The sequence below is a fragment of the Lolium perenne genome, chromosome 4, assembly GCF_019359855.2.
Source record: "Lolium perenne isolate Kyuss_39 chromosome 4, Kyuss_2.0, whole genome shotgun sequence".
Classification (NCBI taxonomy): domain Eukaryota; kingdom Viridiplantae; phylum Streptophyta; class Magnoliopsida; order Poales; family Poaceae; genus Lolium; species Lolium perenne.
In genome coordinates, this window is record NC_067247.2 from 315,020,309 (window position 1) to 315,037,935 (window position 17,627).

Sequence of the window (17,627 nt, forward strand, 5' to 3'; positions counted from 1 at the left end):
GTACTCCCGGAGCGGATCCGGTACGTACAGCGCGCCGGTGTACCGGCACGCCGCACGGCAGCTCCCCGCGGCGGAAAGCTTGCACTTGAGCCGCCAGGCTTCCTCCACGGTGTCCGGCGAGCGGGATCGCTTCGATCCGCTCGCCGGAGAGGCTCTACTACGGCGGCGGGAGTCCATGCAGGTGGCGGCGGGTGGAATGCGGTGCGGGGGAGCGACTAATTGCTCGCCGGAGCAGGAGGAGGAGGCGGCGGCGCACGGCGGAGCTAGGGTTGCGAGTGAGGGGTTAACCCCTCACTCGCACCTGTGCCCGGTATAAGTAGGGGGCGGAGGGGTCGATTTCCTGGGCCCCGTATTCCGCCGAAACGGGGCGGCCCGAATACGGGGCCTGCTAGACGGCCCAAACCGCGCCTGCCCCGTATCTCGCCGGAATTTTACGGGGTGGGCGGGTTATAAGGGGCCAGTTAGACATGCTCTTACAATTTAAATTTTCAGTGGCTTTATGAAGTTTGGTAAGGGCGTAGCGCTCTACATCAGCTGCAATTTCGCCCTTCTTCTTGATGATAGCAGCCAAGGCATAGGTGCTGCGCAGATCCTTCTCCAACTGTGTGATCCGATCCTTCATGCGTTGGATCCGATCATCTTCAGAAAGAGCACCCGAAGAATCTTCGACAGATGCAGGCACGGGGAACACCTGCAAGAAACAGTGTCAAAAAGCATGATAGACCGATTCGTCGAAACATCGTAAGATACTCCCATCAGGAGAATGCAAGTGACAATATTATAACAAGAAGTGTGCTAGCAACATTGCTAGCACAGAGTTTATTACAACCGAAGGATATCCAAGCAAGACAATGTTTCACATCCAATTAAGGAAAAGTTTGCTACAAAAAATCAAAGCGCCTGAGTCTGGGTCGATAAGCTAGGGCCTGCCGACGTCTTCCTCGATGAAACCAACTCAAGAAGCTGGCGTGCACATCTAACGGCTGACGCTTTTAAGGCGCTCAAATCGACCAACCGCCCATCCTCCTCCTTCGGCAGCTCCTTAGACATTTCTTCAATGTCGGACTTAAAGCCGTGACCCATCATAAGTTGGAAGGCAAGGACGGCGCGATAGGTACGCGAAGTGCATTTGAATACCTCGATAACTTCCTTGGTGTCAATCGCGAAGGCGTCGATCAACTGCCCCAGAGTTTTATCTTGACTGATCTTCGGGAAGATCATCGAGTGTATCCGCGCCATGGCACCCTTTCCCTTCTCAAGAAGCTCCCGAGTGAGCTGATGGGAAGCAAGAGTCATCGACAAGCCGTTGGACGGAGAGTTGTTTGGAACTTTGTCCAAGGCATCGGCAGGAATGTTGGCGGCTTCTACAGAATGAGAAGAGATCATTGATAAAAGGCTGAGCCCATAAGTGCTATAGTTGACAGAGGAAAACGAAAGAGATTACCAAGTAAAGCCAAGGAAGATTGGCGAAGGAGTTCATCCTTTTCAGCCGCCCGAGCTTCAGCAGCTAGCCTGGTCGCCTCTTCCTCCCTCAACTTCTCTTTCAGCTTGCCCATCTCCTCCTTCAAGGAGTCAACTTCTTGGCGGGCCTCGGCAGCTATCTTGACCGCGCCATCTAACTTTGAGGAAGAAGATTTAATCTCCTTTTGGAGACGAACTTTCTCTGCTTCCAGAGAAATGAATTGGGAAGCGAAGGCCTCCAAAGAGGAGATGACTCCTCGCAGGTCCTAAAGAAGAAAAAAAGGGATTATCCAATGAAAAATCATTTAAGCAAGATACACACTTGAGAGGTTCATGCTGCAATCGAGAGGGACTTACAGAAGGGGGAGTCCTGGTAGCGGCAGTCGAAGGAGCATCCTTCCCTTTAGAAAGGGAAGAAGCGGTTGATATCTGAGCTGCGGGGGTTGCTTTACGAACCGACGCTTCAGAAGCAGCGATGTTCGGCAGAGTGGCTCCGGGTTTGGCCTTCTTGGCCGGCGGCTCGAAAAAACCTTCGTCATTGTAAAGGAAATTGATCGATGAAAAAGTTATGAATGGAATACAAGAAGTAAAATGATGAAATACGGCTTCAGGGAAGAAGATACTTACATATCGAAGAGGTCATCTTCATCGGCAAAGCCGCCGGTTGATCTCTTTGCGGGTGAAGACCTGGCCTCCTCTACAGCTGCATCAATAAAGGCATCATGATCAGCGTCATCATCACGCACTGATCCTTCTGTGTTGCAAGCATCATCGGCTGGGGAAGGAAGGTTGGCATGGGCAGCTTCCGAATCTATCGGGTTGTCACATTCATCCTTTGGATCTACATGTTCGGCAGTGCGAAAATTGACAGGGACTGAGGAACCTCTTCCTTCGGAACTCTCATTTGGTGAATCTTGCGAGTTTTCAGAAACTATGGGAACCTGCTGAAGAATGGAGTGGATAAGAACAATGGAAACATGTCGACTAAACAAGCACTGTCAACTAAGCAAAAAACAGCATAACAAGGGTATAAGAAAGATAGTTACCTCTAACAGCGGATGGTTGGCGTCGAGAGGAGCGTAGGAAGATATCAATGGGATCGAGTCCTCTTGACTAAAGAGAGTAAGGTGACGGACTTCGTCGAGAAGCTCCTTTTCCGACAGTTCAGCGACATTGATTCTGGTTTCATCTTTTGGACCCATGTACATCCACATTGGACGAACCCTCGCCATGACTGGTTGAACTCGACGCCTCAGGAACACCGCTGCTACCTCCGTGCCAATCATGGTTTATCCATCGGCTTCTTTGATTCGAAGGAATTTGGTGAATAACTCGTCGGCTACTGCCTTTTCGTCAGAAGAAAGAATGTTCCTCAGGAATCCTTCGGCTTAGCTTCAAGAACATCGACAAAGCAAGGGAGCTAGGACTCGGTTGTCACAGAATCTTTGACATAAAACCAGTTCAGCCTCCATCCTTGCACGGATTCTCTCATCGGGAAACTAAAGTAATTAACCACCGAACGAGCCACGAACCCCACACCTCCAATGACGAAGGATCCATTGCTACTGTTGTACCTCTTAACGTAGAAGATTTTCTTCCACAATTCGAAATGGGGCTCGATGCCCAAAAATGCCTCACAAAGGGTGATAAACACAACAACGTGAAGGATTGAGTTGGGAGTAAGTTGCCACAGTTGGATTTCATAAGTCCGAAGAAGGCGAAGGAGGAATTCATGGGCAGCAAGCGAAAGACCCCGATGTAGGAATGATAAGAACACCACGGTAAAACCAGCAGGAGGATTAGGCCGAGAAATTGCACCTGGAAGAATCACGTCCCCCTCGTCGGGGGAGACCAACCCAAGGCTTCGAGCCTTCTTCTCATCACGTTTCGTGATGGAGGACGCCAGCCAATCTCCTGGCTTGGCTAAAGAGCTTGGCGGCACCGGCGGCGCCGAAGCCGTAGGAGGAGCATCTGGAGGATTCTTCTTTGAGAGAGTGGAGGAAGATTTGGCGGCGGCACCACCGGTCGTAGAGCTGCCGGCGGCAGTGACATTCTTCTTCTTCACCATTTTCTAGATCTGGGGAAGATTGGAGAAGCGGTGGCGGCGGCGCAGCGGTTGCGGAAGGAAGAAGAAGGAAGGCAGAGGCGGATGTGAGAAAGGATTAGGGATTTCTCACCCTTTGGAGATCTTAAGAGGAGAAGAGTTGCGTGAGCACGTGTCGTTGGTGCCAGTCTATCAAACGGGCCTATTTCCGATTAATGGTCGCGAAAATCGAGGAGACATCTTGGTAACTGTGCACAAAAGCGGAAATTGCTTGAAAACAGGACCAAGACAGAGAAAGAATGGGCCCGGCGGGTCACGTCCTGTCAGTCAGAATCAGGATATTGATAAAACGTCATCAATGACGTCATAAACATTGCATGAAGCACTCGAAGGAAAAAACTATCGGATGGTGAACTTGAGTCTAAGCACAGAATACGAAGTGTCAGCGCTTAGACTCGGGGGCTATTCCCATCGGGAGCGCTGACGCGCACTCGATATATTGAGGACTAGAAGGAAAAGTAATGAAGAAAAAGAGGGTTGTTCAGCTCGAATCTGCACCCAGTTGCAAGCGCCTGTGCCCAGACTCGGGGGCTACTCCCATCGGGAGCGCTGGAAGCGCACCCGATAAAATTTTTTGCACTCCAGGATCATGCCCGGGGACTTGATTCTGTGTAGAGTAACGTTGTTTTGCCATCGGTAGTTAACCAACAAAAGTTGGGCACGTTGCTCATTATCCCTTGCGAGTGGAAAATATATCGGATGACCTATGAAGACCTGCAGAAAACTTCGGCAGAGAAGAATGCTCGAGTGGTACAACTTGAGTCTACGCACGGATTGCAAGCATCCGTACCTAGACTCGGGGGCTACTCCCATCGGGAGCGCTGACGCGCACCCGATAAAAAGGACGATGATGATTTAAGATGAACAAGGACAATCAAGGAGAAGAACATCAACAGAAGACATGCTTCAGTCTCTACCCGAACAATGTTCGGCTAGACACTCGGGGGCTACTAACGTGGGTATTACCCTTCGGGTAACCGACATTGCCCTATCCCGTATTGGCTAATTGGAGGCCCGTGAAGACACCTGGAGGCAAGATGGGCCACCTGGACGGTGCGCCAGTGGAATCCTTGACGGGCAAGACAAGGAGGCAGCCGAACAAGGAAATATTAGATCTAAAACTACTGTAAACCTAGTCGTACTCGGTTAGACCTCTTGAGACCTGGCCTCCTATATAAAGGCCAGGAGAGGGGCTGCCGAGAGATAGAATCAATCGTAGCAATACTAGCCACCAGAAGGTCCAGAGCTAGGTCACCATAGTACTTAGCCTCTCGACGAGATCTCAGCCGAACTATTCGGCACCCCATTGTAACCCATTATCATCATAATCAAGAACAGACAGGTAGGACGTAAGGGTTTTACCTCATCGAGGGCCCCGAACCTGGGTAAATCGCTCTCCCCGCTTGTCTGTGAACCGATGTCTCGTGTCAGCTTGCAGGATTCCGCTAACCCTAAGCCCCAAACGGAGGGCATTGCCGAGGAGTACCCTCGACACCGACATCGCGACTCACGAGGCAGGCAGCAGCCAGCGACCCAGGCGCCTCTTCTCCTCCTCGCCTCATCCGATCTCATCGTCAATTCCACATCGAAGAAAAGGAAACAAGCCGAGCGAGCAACAAGAGACATCTCCTCAACCCAGGCCCCCTACCTCGACCACGTCATGTCTTTGATTCCCGCTCCCGCAACGCCGGGACGAGAAGGCTGACTCCATGCCGAATTCCATCTGACAACTAGACTAGGTAATTCTAAATTTCCTCATCTTCTATGTTCTAGACTATTCGTGGATCATCAATGGTATTTCATTATTTTATTTTTTGTATTTAGTGTTTTGAAATCAATGGGGCGTGATTCCTATGCCAAAAAGCACAAGAGAAAAGAGAAATAACAGATACTAATTCAATCTCAAAAGGGAGTTATGGACAAATATATTATAAAAGAAGCAAAAGTGTCTTCCGACAATTAGTCTGTTGGTCCTGCCATCGCTTGCATTGGATATTGGATAATGATAGCTTGAAATCTTCTTGTGAAAATTTTGATGGTGCCCTCACAAAAGATAAAAATTCTGACATTGATGCCAACGACTTATATGTTGAGCTGAAGTTTCTTCAAGAATTCATTCCAAAAGAAAACATGGGACCTGTTGATGTTTTGAGTTATTTAAAGTGTCATGATTGTTTTCCCAATGCAAGTATTGCATATAGAATTTTTTTGGCCATTCTTGTGACATTCCATCAGCGGAACGAAGCTTTTCTAAATTGAAGGTATTGAAATTATATATGCGTACTATGATTTAGTGACAATATCACTTGAGAGTAAAATGTTGGAGAAGATTGATTATGATCATATCATTGAAGATTTTGTTTTGAAGAACCCTTAAAGAATGATGTTGTTCAAATAAACATTATGCAACCGAGAGTGGAATAGGTACCAGTTGATGTATAAGAAACTAAAATATATACGTTATATTTGTCGTTTCAAATTTTCATGTAAGATAGGGGCCCATTTTAGATTTTTTGCACAAGGTCCCAGATTTTGCCGGCTCGGCCCAACTCCCCGTTGGCTCCTCCCAACCTTTATATGAGAGTTGGGGTCATAGAGTCCAATCTGGGTCGGTTATAGATAAGCTATGTTAATGTAGACTACTTGATGGGCTTCAACTTATTCTTCATGTATGGTTCTTGGGCCTAGAATGCTTCTACGTCCTCTTTCTTTATGTGATTTACATACTCCTTCCTAGATCCGAACCATGGATGTCAAAGATGCTGACTCAATAAAGCATACCCATGTCAGTAGCCCCAAGACTCTACTCGAGTCGTAGATTCGAGTTGAGTCTCCAAAATTCTTCAGACGCATGACAAACCCAAAATTTTGTTCGAGTTTAACAATTTATTAGCTTGATAGATACTGTCATGGGGATATTGGTATACCAAGTCTGGTGCATCCAACGGATCATGAATCACTTAATTTCTCTTGGGCAAAACCATCGTGAACCTACTTCAAATTTCAAACTCAAGTATCTGGACTCGAATCTGGGATGTGCGAGCATAATTCAGCCCTGGCCGCGGAGGCTTATCGAGTTCTGAATTCCAATTATGTTTTTTCGGCTACCCAACGCGTCCGTTGGTATTTTTCGTCATATCGTTGATATGAAAAAAAATTCCAATAGAGCGCAGCTAATGCGAGTACCGGGTCTCAGAGGACAGATCCTGGGGTCCTACCTTCATGTTTTATAAACACGACATTCACACATGTTATCGCGTCGAACGTGGTCTGAGAATTCGAAGTTTCCATCAGCTCCCTTTTTTGGCGGATGAAATGGCTGAAATTGTCGGGTTCTTACTGACTTTTTGCCGCTACTTGATCCATGCTCCCGATAGGAGTAATACAAGGAATGCTCGGGTGCTTGTAAACGAGCATAAACTTGAATTTGGATCTCTTTTTGGTCGAGTTCTGCTTCAAAATTGGGTCCCAATGGGTGCGGGATCACTTTTGGGTATCGTTCCCTTTTTGAAGGCGTCCCGATGACGATACCCCGTTTCAAACTGATGGATTTCGTCCCTCCACCTCAAACCGCTCCTCTTGGTGGCCCTATTTGAGGAAAGCTTCACTTGTAGTGTCTTGTGGACCACCCTTTGATCTCTCGCTGGTGTCCCAACCCTCTGACCTCGTCGACCTGGCTGCCTATACACGACCTTAGTTCGGTAGCTAACGGCCCGCTTAGTGCCTTGGGGGGCTTTGATAGGTCGGCGTATGGCCGTAGTTTCAGCTGGTGTGCCTATTACAATGTCATTGGAAGATGTTGTGTTTCTAGTCTGGACCTAGCTCGAGCTCGGGGGTGTTGGGTTTGGGTCTGGGGGGTGCTGGGTTTGGGTCTGGGTGAAAGCTTTGCGGGACCTCGCTCTCTGCCAATGACGATGACACATTCGCGTCATGGACCTTCTTTGAGGTGTCGGCTGCAAGACCTCCCTCCTTTAGATCCTCAAGTTCTGCTAGGCTGCTGGCCCGTCGTCGATGCCCCCTTGGGCTGCTGATTTGGTGCGTCGGAGGTTTTTTGGCGTGGACAAGGACGTGCTCACTCCGGTGCAACAGAAGAAAAGTCTCCCTCAACATGGCGCTTTGTGGCGTATTTTGTGTGTGTTGTCTTCCATTGTTGTTTTGGTGTGCACTTTGCGGCTCGCGGGCGTGTTGTATCTTTTGTTGTAACTTCTAGTCGGTTGATGGCTTCGTTATTTCAAAATCGGGCTCATTTCGAACCTTCCCTTTAAAAGGGATGGTCTCTTATGAAAAAAGAGAAAGCTATTTTCTCTATTGTACCATTTATCTTCCTTTAGCATCCTAATTTCCTTCTAAAATTTTATTGATTCTCATTTATTACTAGGAATCAAAGATAATACATTGTACCACATATGATGTGGACTACTAAGAAAAAATGTGTCTTCCCTATCATTGTACATACCCTAATACGAGGGCACGAAGGGTTAGGGTTTTGTTAGGAAAGGGGTAACGCGGGCCTGCATTTTACCTCCATTGAACCCTTCAGCACGCACGCCGTATAGAAACATTGTTGGACCGCACTAGGCGGCGGCGCCGCACAGATCGAGGCTCCGTGCGACGGTTCACTCCTTCTATAAAAAATTAACTCCCACTCCATCAGCTCGTGGATGCACGGACCAAAAAAGCAGCACTACCGAACAAAAACAGAGTGCGGCATGCACTTCCGCCAAGCCTAGCTGAAAAGATTGCTAGCTGCCTTATTTTAATTACAGTATACCAGGTTTTAACACGGGGAGAAAACCATAATGTCCCTAATTAATCCAGTAATTAGTCTTATTAACTGGTAACTACACGAAATTAATATGGCAATTAGAACTACTCTGGAAATTAGTAATCTGGCAATCACCATTAATTAATCAGGCAATGTCAATTACAACTCCGTACTAAACTAATACGGAGTACTATGGAGTATGTCAACTACAATACCAAATTAATCTGGCAATCACCCTAAGCAAATATGATAACTGGTCTAATTAATCTGTCAATTACTCTTAATTATTCTGGTAGTAGAACTTAGTTAATCTGGCAATTATTAGTACTAAATCCTGGAGCTACTAGTATTTGGGAGTACAGCCATGCCAAGAGCAGCACGCAGCGGCGGCGTGCCTGAGCACGCAGCGGCAGCATCCGCGCGCGCATGTGCAGCAGTAGCTACGCGGCAGCAGCAAGCAGCAACATTCTAGCAACGGCGAGCAGGCCGGCGTGCGCGCGTGCGAGCAAGCATCAAGAGCGACCTGCCGCGCTCCGGCCGGCAAACGCGGCACCACCCCGCTCCCTCGTGCTCGACCGAGCTGGTCGACTGCCCCTCCTCCGGCCGCGCGTCCATCCGGCTCCTCCCTCCGCGTCCTCGCCCCGCCTCGGCCAGGTCCCTGCCCACCATCTCCGTCTCTGCCGCGGCCCGCCCGGCCGGCGCCGCGGGCCTCCTCTCCGTCGGGCCGGCATCCCACCGCGCAGAGCATCCTCGCCCCTCATGGCAGCATACAGGTTGCGTGCTTGGCGTTGGTGGCCTTCTTCGATGCATGCTCCACAGCGGCGGCTTCCCCTCCAGGAGCGCTCTCGACGGCGTCGGCCTCCCCTCCCGGACGTGCTCGACGGCCCCGGGGCTCCGCTTGGCGGCGGCCTTCCCGTGGCGCTGCTCGCAGCGGCCTCCCCGCGGCGGCCACCCGCGGCGCTGCCCCGCCGCTCCCCAGGGTTGTTGTAGCGTTCTGCGAGCCGACAGGGGTTCCGTGTGGCGGGGCTATGGTCGGCGGCGGTGCATGGCGGAGCGGTGAGGGGAGACGCAGGGCAAGGCGGAGGAATGGGCGACGCAGTTTGCCAGCGGCGGCCTGGTCCAGGAGCTCGGGGTACGGTTCATGTGGGAAAGGTCGGGTGTGCGAAGAGATAAGAACGGGATAAAGGTCCGGCCTAAATCTGCTCTCCTTCCTATAGGGCGTGATGCTCTTTTTTCTAATCACGAGGCGTCGCACCGGAGAGCGAACGATGCGGCGCTTCTCAGTAGATTTTCCCAACATTGTTCTTTGTGTTCGGTAAACCACTAAGAAAGTTCGTAGGAGGTACAATCTCCAACGACGCGGTTTGGGCTCTACGGCACAACATAACATCCCATCGTAGACTTCACTTGACCCGGAGAAGGGGAGAGCTCCATATATGCCTGGCCCTGGATCTCTAGCTCCCTTGACTCCCTCAGTAATCACCAAATCCACTTAAGGCCCAATTCGGTGCCAGTGTTTTTAGCAGTGTTTGGGCCGGTTTTGGGGTGTTTTTTTGGGGCTCGATAAAAACACCTCGAAACACCTCAAAACGCGCCTGGGCTGTTCGGGAGGCCGGTTTCGGCCCGTTTAGGCCCGACGAAACCGGACGAAACCGGCCGAAACCCGTCGGGCTGGGGTGGAAGGAAAACGCGAGCCCCCCCTCGCGTTTCTGCGTGGCGGCGAGAGGGCGACGTGGGCGAGAGGGCGACGCGGGCGAGAGGGAGGAAGACGACGCCGTCGCCGCTCCAAGACCACGCCGCCGCTGAAGCTCCCTCGACGCTCCAAGACCAGGCCGCCGACGCTTCCCCCTCTCAGGTACCTACTCTCTCCTCTCGACCTCACCGCCCCCAACCTGGCGCCCATAGCTGACCCCTCTCAGATCCGCCGGGACGGCCGTCGACGAGGGGCGTCTCACGCGTCGTCCGGTCAGCTCGGGTGGCATCCAGTTCTGTGTGCATCGGTAGTGACTAGGGGAGCACCAGGGGCCACGCTGCGCTTCCTAGATTAGCCAAACAGAAAAATGGAATGTCCGTTTCTCTGAATTCAGCAAGTGGTTTCTCTGCAGAAAAAGTTTCCAATTTGTTTGGATTCCATCATACCCAGTCTTAACTTTTCAGCATTGTATGCTTCAGTTCAGCTCAATCTGTTTGTTGCTCTAAATTTAGCAAATGGTCTCTCTGCTGATCTATGTTGATGGACTTGTTATAGCAATTTAGTTGCCAGGCAGGCTTCACGCCGCTTAGGCCTTTAAAAAAATATGAATCAGTTTGCTTATGTTATCAAACCTGTGGTGTGGATAGTCCACTTGAAAGAGACATGAGGCCTGACTGAGTAGTAGTTATCGCTTCCTAGTATCAGTTCATTACTAGCGTTTTATTTCTTGGAGCTACCTTGTGCAAAAGACATCTTGTTTCTGTATGTTTAGCGAGCGAGATGATTGTTTGTTTGCAACTGATGTAGCGAGCGAGATGCTGGTAGGCCAAGTCTGGATGAATCCGGTGTATCGTATAATCTTATATGTTAACTGCCCTTTGTTTTCACTCAATTTACCTATAGTGTCTGTCAGTAAACATTATATATAGCCATATAGTGATATAGCCTATTATCAAGTATATACCAGATGCGAGCTTCTAATTACTGTATGTCTCTCGGGATTTCAGTATTTTGTGCTAGAATGTAGCATTGGTGTGGTTGTTTATAAATGCCTCAAGTTCGTGCAACCCATGCTTACACTGCCAACTAAACATGATACCTTCTCTTCTTTTTTTGAGCGCTTGCTTAGGACTTTTTTCCTATCCCTGGACATAGTTATTGAGCGCACATTTCTCTGTATTTTTTTTGCTGTGAGAACAGAGAATGATCATGTATAGTACTGATCATGAGTGGTTTTACTTTTGCTCCCTAGATTGATAGTCAAGAGCTGTTATGTATCTTCTTGCATGTGTAATGCTAATGTATGGGTCAATCTTGGTTGCCTAGATTGATCATTTGTATGCAACTCTACTGCCAAAGTACTGTAGCCATGAAACAACTATCTAATGCATGTGGTTGTATATTAGTATTTCATGGTTTACATCTTATTTCCTGGCAGGAAACAAGTCGCTTGGACTGATTTTCTTCTCATAATATTGAAGGGAACAAGCATGCTTTTAAGAGGACTGTCCCGGGCCAAGTTGGTGCTTTATTGAGCATCTTGTAGTTTCAATATTTGCTCGGAACTATATGCCTATCCACTTTGAATTCCTCTATTTGTTTCATGTCTCCGAAAAGTAGATTATGAGATCGGGAGTTAACTGTACCATGCTTGTAGCTGTGATGATAAGATGCTATTGTTTGCATTTATGTACTGGTTGCAAGATATGATCTTCTAGTGTGCTACAAAGATTTGATTTTTTATTTATGATGCACATCTACTGTCAAAAAGATTGTCTTTTTATCTGTTTGCGTTAAATACACTTGAAAATACTACTTTGTAAAACAAGTGTTCCAAACAAGTGTTTTGACAAGTGTTTTAGGTGAAAGGGGTTTTGTAGTGTTTTGGGTAGTGTTTTGGGTGGTTAGTGTTTTCACCCAAAACACTCCACAAAACACTCCTCAAAACACAAAAATACACTGGCACCAAACAAGGCCTAACTGAGCCACTCCCACTCACATCGTCCCAGTATCCGAACGGAACCGATCGAGGTGTCACCACAAGGAAGTGCCGAATCATCCTCCGATTCGAGATCCCCACTTGGCCACTCGGCGTTGAGCATGGATCACCTGCAAGTTCACCCAGGCACGGCGCCCGCGGGCAACGTGGAGGTGGAGATAGGCCAGGGCCACCACCAAGCGCAAGCGGCCGTGCACCCGCAGCTGCCAACGGCGCACGGCCGCCCGGCCATGAACCAGCAGCACCTCGGCGCGCAGGGCCCGAACACCTGGGTCGGCAACGACGCCAACACGCTGCTTGTGGTGGCCACGCTGATCACCACGCTCACGTACCAGCTCGGCACCAACATCCCCGGCGGGTACTGGCAGGACACCAAGACGCAGGACGGCAGGGACCTGTACCGCGCCGGCGACCCCATCATGCGCGACCTGCACCGGCCCAGGTACGCGCCGCAGCCGCCCCGGCCGTGAACTCAATCGATCTCGGCTGACAAATTGCCGGTGGCATCATGCAGGTACTGGATGTTCATGGCGGCGAGCTGGGTGGGGTTCGGGAGCTCCATGGTGATGACGTTGAGCCTGCTGGTGCGGATGTCGGTGGACTCGCGGCACGTGCGGTGGTCCTTCGTCGTGGCCTACTCCAGCCTCGTCCTCACCTTCATCGTGTCGCAGCCCAAGACGCACCTGTCCATCGACATCCTCGTCTGGGCGGCCGTCCTCGCCTTCCTCTGGCTCATCGTCAGCGTCCGCCCGGCGCACCGCACGCGCATCGCCCATGTCCTCTGCTGCAACCACACCACAACAGAATGACGGATCTCGCTCCCACGTCGAGTCCACTCACTAGGCCATTACATAGATAGTTAGGTCATCGCGAGGGAAGCAGTGTGTCTAGTTTTATCGGAGGAAGAGTAGTTAGCCCGCTGTTTTCTAGGAGTGATATGATTGCCATTTTCTGTTTCAAGATGTATGACTTGGAATTAATACTGCTGATATTAGTATTGAATTGACTGGCAATCCTTTAGCCACAGTTCTTTCCGAGTGCCAGACTTGTAATCTCATCTCAGTACTCCTACTGTAAATAACCTTCTCTGGTCTTGATGAAACGGCATGCAGTGCTTTGCATGTTTTCTGAAAGAAAGAAAAACTTTCTGAAAATTTTACCGCGCTACTTCGCATGTTAGATTTAGCGATCAGGAAAAAGTGTGATGTTGTTTTTTTAAGGCAACTACGGCGGGCAAAAGCCTGCCTGAACCTTTTTTCATTTTCATAGTCACAGTCCGAAATACAGAGAAGAAAAAGCCTGAAGCCCAAAAAAAAAAAATAGAACAGCTAGAACTAAGCTAAGCTACACTGTACAGAAGCATGTACAGAAAGAAACAGAAAGAAACGGCCACACTATAAAGAGGCAGCCAAATTGCGAAATCTTACACTCCAGTCAAGGAGAATAGCTTTTTGATTTTCATTTCCACAGCGGTGTGATCAAAGAGAAAGATCAGCAACACATCTGTTGAAGACGTGGGTGGTCGGTTGGTCTGTAGTGTCGAAGACCTTGGCGTTTCTTCTTTTCCAAATGTTCCAGAGGGCAACGAGATTAGAACAGTTGAGCGAACCTTGCATAGTTGAGCTCCGTCCCACAACTCCTGAATAGAGGAGCATCCAGAGACATCCTGGTGAAGCGATGGGATGGTAGCCCAGAACTGTTGAACCGACCTGCAATGGAGGAACAATTGCTCTGACGACTCGGACATAGCACAAAAAGGGCAAGCATCTGAACTGGCTAAACCTTTCCGGAAACGACGCAAATTTGTGAACAACGGTTGCCGGCCAGCCAACCAAATAAAAAGCCGGCATTTATTTGTTGCAAAAAATTTCCAAGTCGGAGTTGCAAAAGGAACCAAAGGCAGGTGGTGAAAAGTAAACATGTAAGCCGATTTAGTAGTTAAAGCTTTGCCATTTAGACGTCCAACCCTGATGTCTGGAACAACCGTGTGAAGACCTACCGAAGCAAGCAAGGATTGCATCGATCTAACCTCAATGGAGGCTGTGGTCGATAGCCTGGGGTGCATCGCAAGTTTAAGGCTAGGGGACGAACAAGCAAAAGCAACACTACAGTTAGGCCTAGAGGAGTGCGAGAAAAGTGCCGGGAACCTATCCGCTAAGGTGTTCCCTTCGAACCAAAGGTCAAGCCAGAAGGAGGTAGAAGACCCAGAGCCAACTTGCATAGAGGTTACAGATCTAAACAGAGGGAGGCATGCAACCAGATCTTTCCAAACAATAGAGTCTAGACGGTGACAATCCCCAAGGCCGTGATTTCTGTGTCAACCATAGCGAGAACTAAACCAAGATTCCCAAGGGGCCAAGCCAGGAGAGTGCACTTTAGCAAGAAGCTTCAGAAGCAAGCATTTGTTCCTAGTCTTAAGAGAAGCAAAACCCAGCCCACCCTTGTCAAAGGGCTTGCAGACCTCATCCCATGCCACCTTGCATTGGCCACCGGAAACGTGGTCTTCGCCGGCCCAAAAAAAAGCCCGACAATGTTTGTCGAAAGCCTCTAAAGTGCCAACCGGGATGAGAAGAGCACCCATAGCATAGGCCAACATGGCATGGATACAAGACTTCACAAGAATGGCACGAGATGCAATGGAAAGGAGCTTTCCCTGCCAACCAGAAAGATTTGGAGATACCCGATCAATAAGGGGAAGAAAAGCAGACAAACACAACTTATGGGTAGAAAGCGGAAGGCCTAGGTAAATTTGAGGAAAAGACGCGACCGAGCACCCTAAGATGTTAGCGAGGGAAGAGGCCAGATCCTACGCCACATGGATGGGAGCAAAGGTACTCTTGTCGAAATTAATGTGCAGTCCGGTCGCCTCAGAGAAAGCAAGCAGGATCCCCTTAAGGTTCCTGATAGATTGATCGTCGGGCTTAACAATGATAAGCGTGTCGTCCGCGTATTGAAGGACGGGACACGGAAGCGAGTCGTCCAAAGGGTGGGAAAGGTCACCTTGATCCGAAGCAGCCCTGAGTAAAAGACGCAGCAGCTCGGCTACTTTCAGAAATAGGTAGGGCAGATCGCCCTGCCTTAGTCCTTTTCTACAAGAAAATCAAGGACCAGGTTTGCCATTCAGAAGAATGGCAGACTGGCTGGATGAGTTAAGGTCCCCAACCCAATCACACCATAGCGGAGGGAAACCCATGTGTGATGTTGTTTTAACTGGTGAAGTGCTTATTGTTACGATTATATGGAACCTTGTTACTCCATCGGATCCATGTTACTTGTGGTTGATTCATACATATCTAGAGTCCTAGACATATTTTATTTTCAGCGACAAGTAATTTCAGTTGGGGCCTAGAGAGAGTAATAACGTGAAATCCTCAAGAGAGAGAGGATCATGGAGTGGGGCATGGGACAATCGGCAAAATAGTCGGTCAACACTCCTAACCAGCCGAGCTGAGTAGGACCCTGCCCCCACGGCCCACGCGGTCTAGCAATCAGAGGCAAATGAAATGAAACAGTGTAAGAAGACTTGTGTCCTTGACTCCTTGGGGTGTGCGGTGTGCCCGACATGCTCGCGTACGTCCAATGATACAGGAAAATAAGAGGCTGGCTGAACCTGCGGTAGGGTTTCAGTTTGGAAAGCAGGAACTTTCGTTCCGTTGAAATTGTTGCCAAAAGCGTGTCGGAGGCTCGGGGTAAAAGTGGGGCAAAACAAGGAGGAAGAGAAGATCGTTGGTCACACTTGGCTGCTGGGAGCTGGCCGTGAGTAGTACGTACGTTCGTGTCGCCTTGCAGCGTCGATGTAAACACTCGAAGTGAGTGTGATTTACTGGGACTTCCCGAATCCATTCTCTCGCTGTGCAAGAAAGCTAATGACTTTAGATGAAACGATCATGCAAAACTGCAAGGTCGAACTCAGGGGACTATCGTGCATATGGTTTCTTAGATCTTAATTTGCCACCTCCTTCACAGTTAAACCAACAAACATGAAACATGCAGATAAGTGAGGATCTCCCAAGGTGTGTAAACAAGCATCAGATTGGAACTATATGTTAACAAACAGACATTGCACAAGCATTACAAATTTATTTAGGAAGTTCAGGAATTCATTAGATTTAGCACTCATTCAAAATTTATTGCTTGCTTAGTAAATGGTTGTTCAAATTGTTAAATGAGGAAGGGGTTTGGCAAGAACTCATTCAAAATAAATACCTACATTCTAAAACGTTGTCCCAGGTTAAAGCCAAACCTAATGACTGACCTTTTTGGAAGGGGTTATTGAAAGTGAAAGATGACTTCTTTTCAAAAGGTTCTTTTGAATTAGGTAATGGGTTGGATACTCGGTTTTGGGAGGATTGTTGGTTAGGGGACAGACCACTTGCTGAACAATATCCCTCTCTATATCGCATTGTGCAACATAAAGATGTGCTAGTTGCTAATGTGCTGCAAGGTTCTCACCTGAATATAGCATTTAGGAGAAATCTTGATGAGTATAAATGGACAAGATGGATGCATTTAGTGGGTCGATTAATTGAAGTAAATTTAACGGACACTAAAGATAATTTTGTTTGGAACTTAACAGCATCAAAGAAGTTTACTGTTAAGTCCATGTATCTTGATTATATGAATGGCCACACGAGGTACCTTCGCAAATATATTTGGAAAATTAAAGTGCCACTGAAAATTAGGATTTTTATGTGGTTTCTTCATAGAAAAGTCATTCTAACAAAGGATAACCTCGCTAGAAGGAATTGGCAGGGCCCTAAGACGTGTTGTTTTTGTGATCAAGATGAAACAATTCAGCATCTTTTCTTCCAATGTCCTTTTGCAAAAGTTATTTGGCGTATTGTGCATATGGCCTTTGGTGTTTCGGCCCCTAAAAATATCACCAATATTTTTGGGAATTGGTTGCAAGGTGTTGACAAGAGAGTGAAGAGTCAGCTGAGAGTTGGCATATCTGCTCTTTTATGGGCCATGTGGCATGTGAGAAATGATCTTACTTTTAACAAAACAAAGAATGTTTCATTTTTGCAGGTTATTGCTCTTGCTACCCACTGGACCCGTTCGTGGTTATGTCTCCAGCCGGTGGCGCAGCGTCAGGACATGGATTTTGGGTGCAACCGTTTGGAGACGGTCGCTCGGGATTTATTCAGCCGGTGCGGCTGGCAGCTTGATCGCCGACTCACTTGCTGATATCTCCAATAAGCTTAGCCATGTCATCTCTCTTTAGTTGGCTGATCCACATTGAGACTTTGTGTGATCCATGATTTGTAATAAGCACTCTTGGTTGTAGGGTCCGTGGCTATATTTTTCAATAATGAAATAAAGGCCGTATGCATCACTTTGATGCAGAGGCTGGGACTTGTTCCCCCTTTCGAAAAAAAAAAATTAGATTTAGCACTTCCTCCACCAGAATATAAGATTACGTACGACGGAGTCCCAATACAGTAGTCCCATTCATCATGAACCAGAAAATGTTCCTTGCATCACTACTACTCGCTCAAAAGCCTACCTCCAAAATCTTAAAACTCCCTGCAGCAAAACATTTCCACTATCAGGATTGCATTCAGCTCCACATTTCCTCGAAATAGGCATTCGTCCCGCTTTATAA

General features: G+C 48.4%; 1 protein-coding gene across 1 annotated transcript; it reads left to right on the plus strand.

The window, feature by feature from the left end:
• The first annotated feature begins 12,003 nt into the window (after positions 1–12,003).
• On the plus strand, positions 12,004–13,124 carry LOC127296188 (uncharacterized). The gene is made up of 2 exons (XM_051326221.1): positions 12,004–12,464; positions 12,537–13,124. The coding sequence occupies exons 1-2, from the start codon at positions 12,124–12,126 to the stop codon at positions 12,829–12,831; spliced, it is 636 nt and encodes a 211-aa protein (XP_051182181.1). The 5' UTR covers positions 12,004–12,123; the 3' UTR covers positions 12,832–13,124.
• The last annotated feature ends 4,503 nt before the right edge of the window (positions 13,125–17,627 follow it).

Coding starts and splice junctions, on each gene's coding strand:
- LOC127296188 (XM_051326221.1), top strand. CDS start 12,124: ATGGATCACCTGCAAGTTCACCCAGGCACGGCGCCCGCGGGCAACGTG. Junction 12,465..12,536: donor CGCGACCTGCACCGGCCCAG/GTACGCGCCGCA, acceptor GGCATCATGCAG/GTACTGGATGTTCATGGCGG.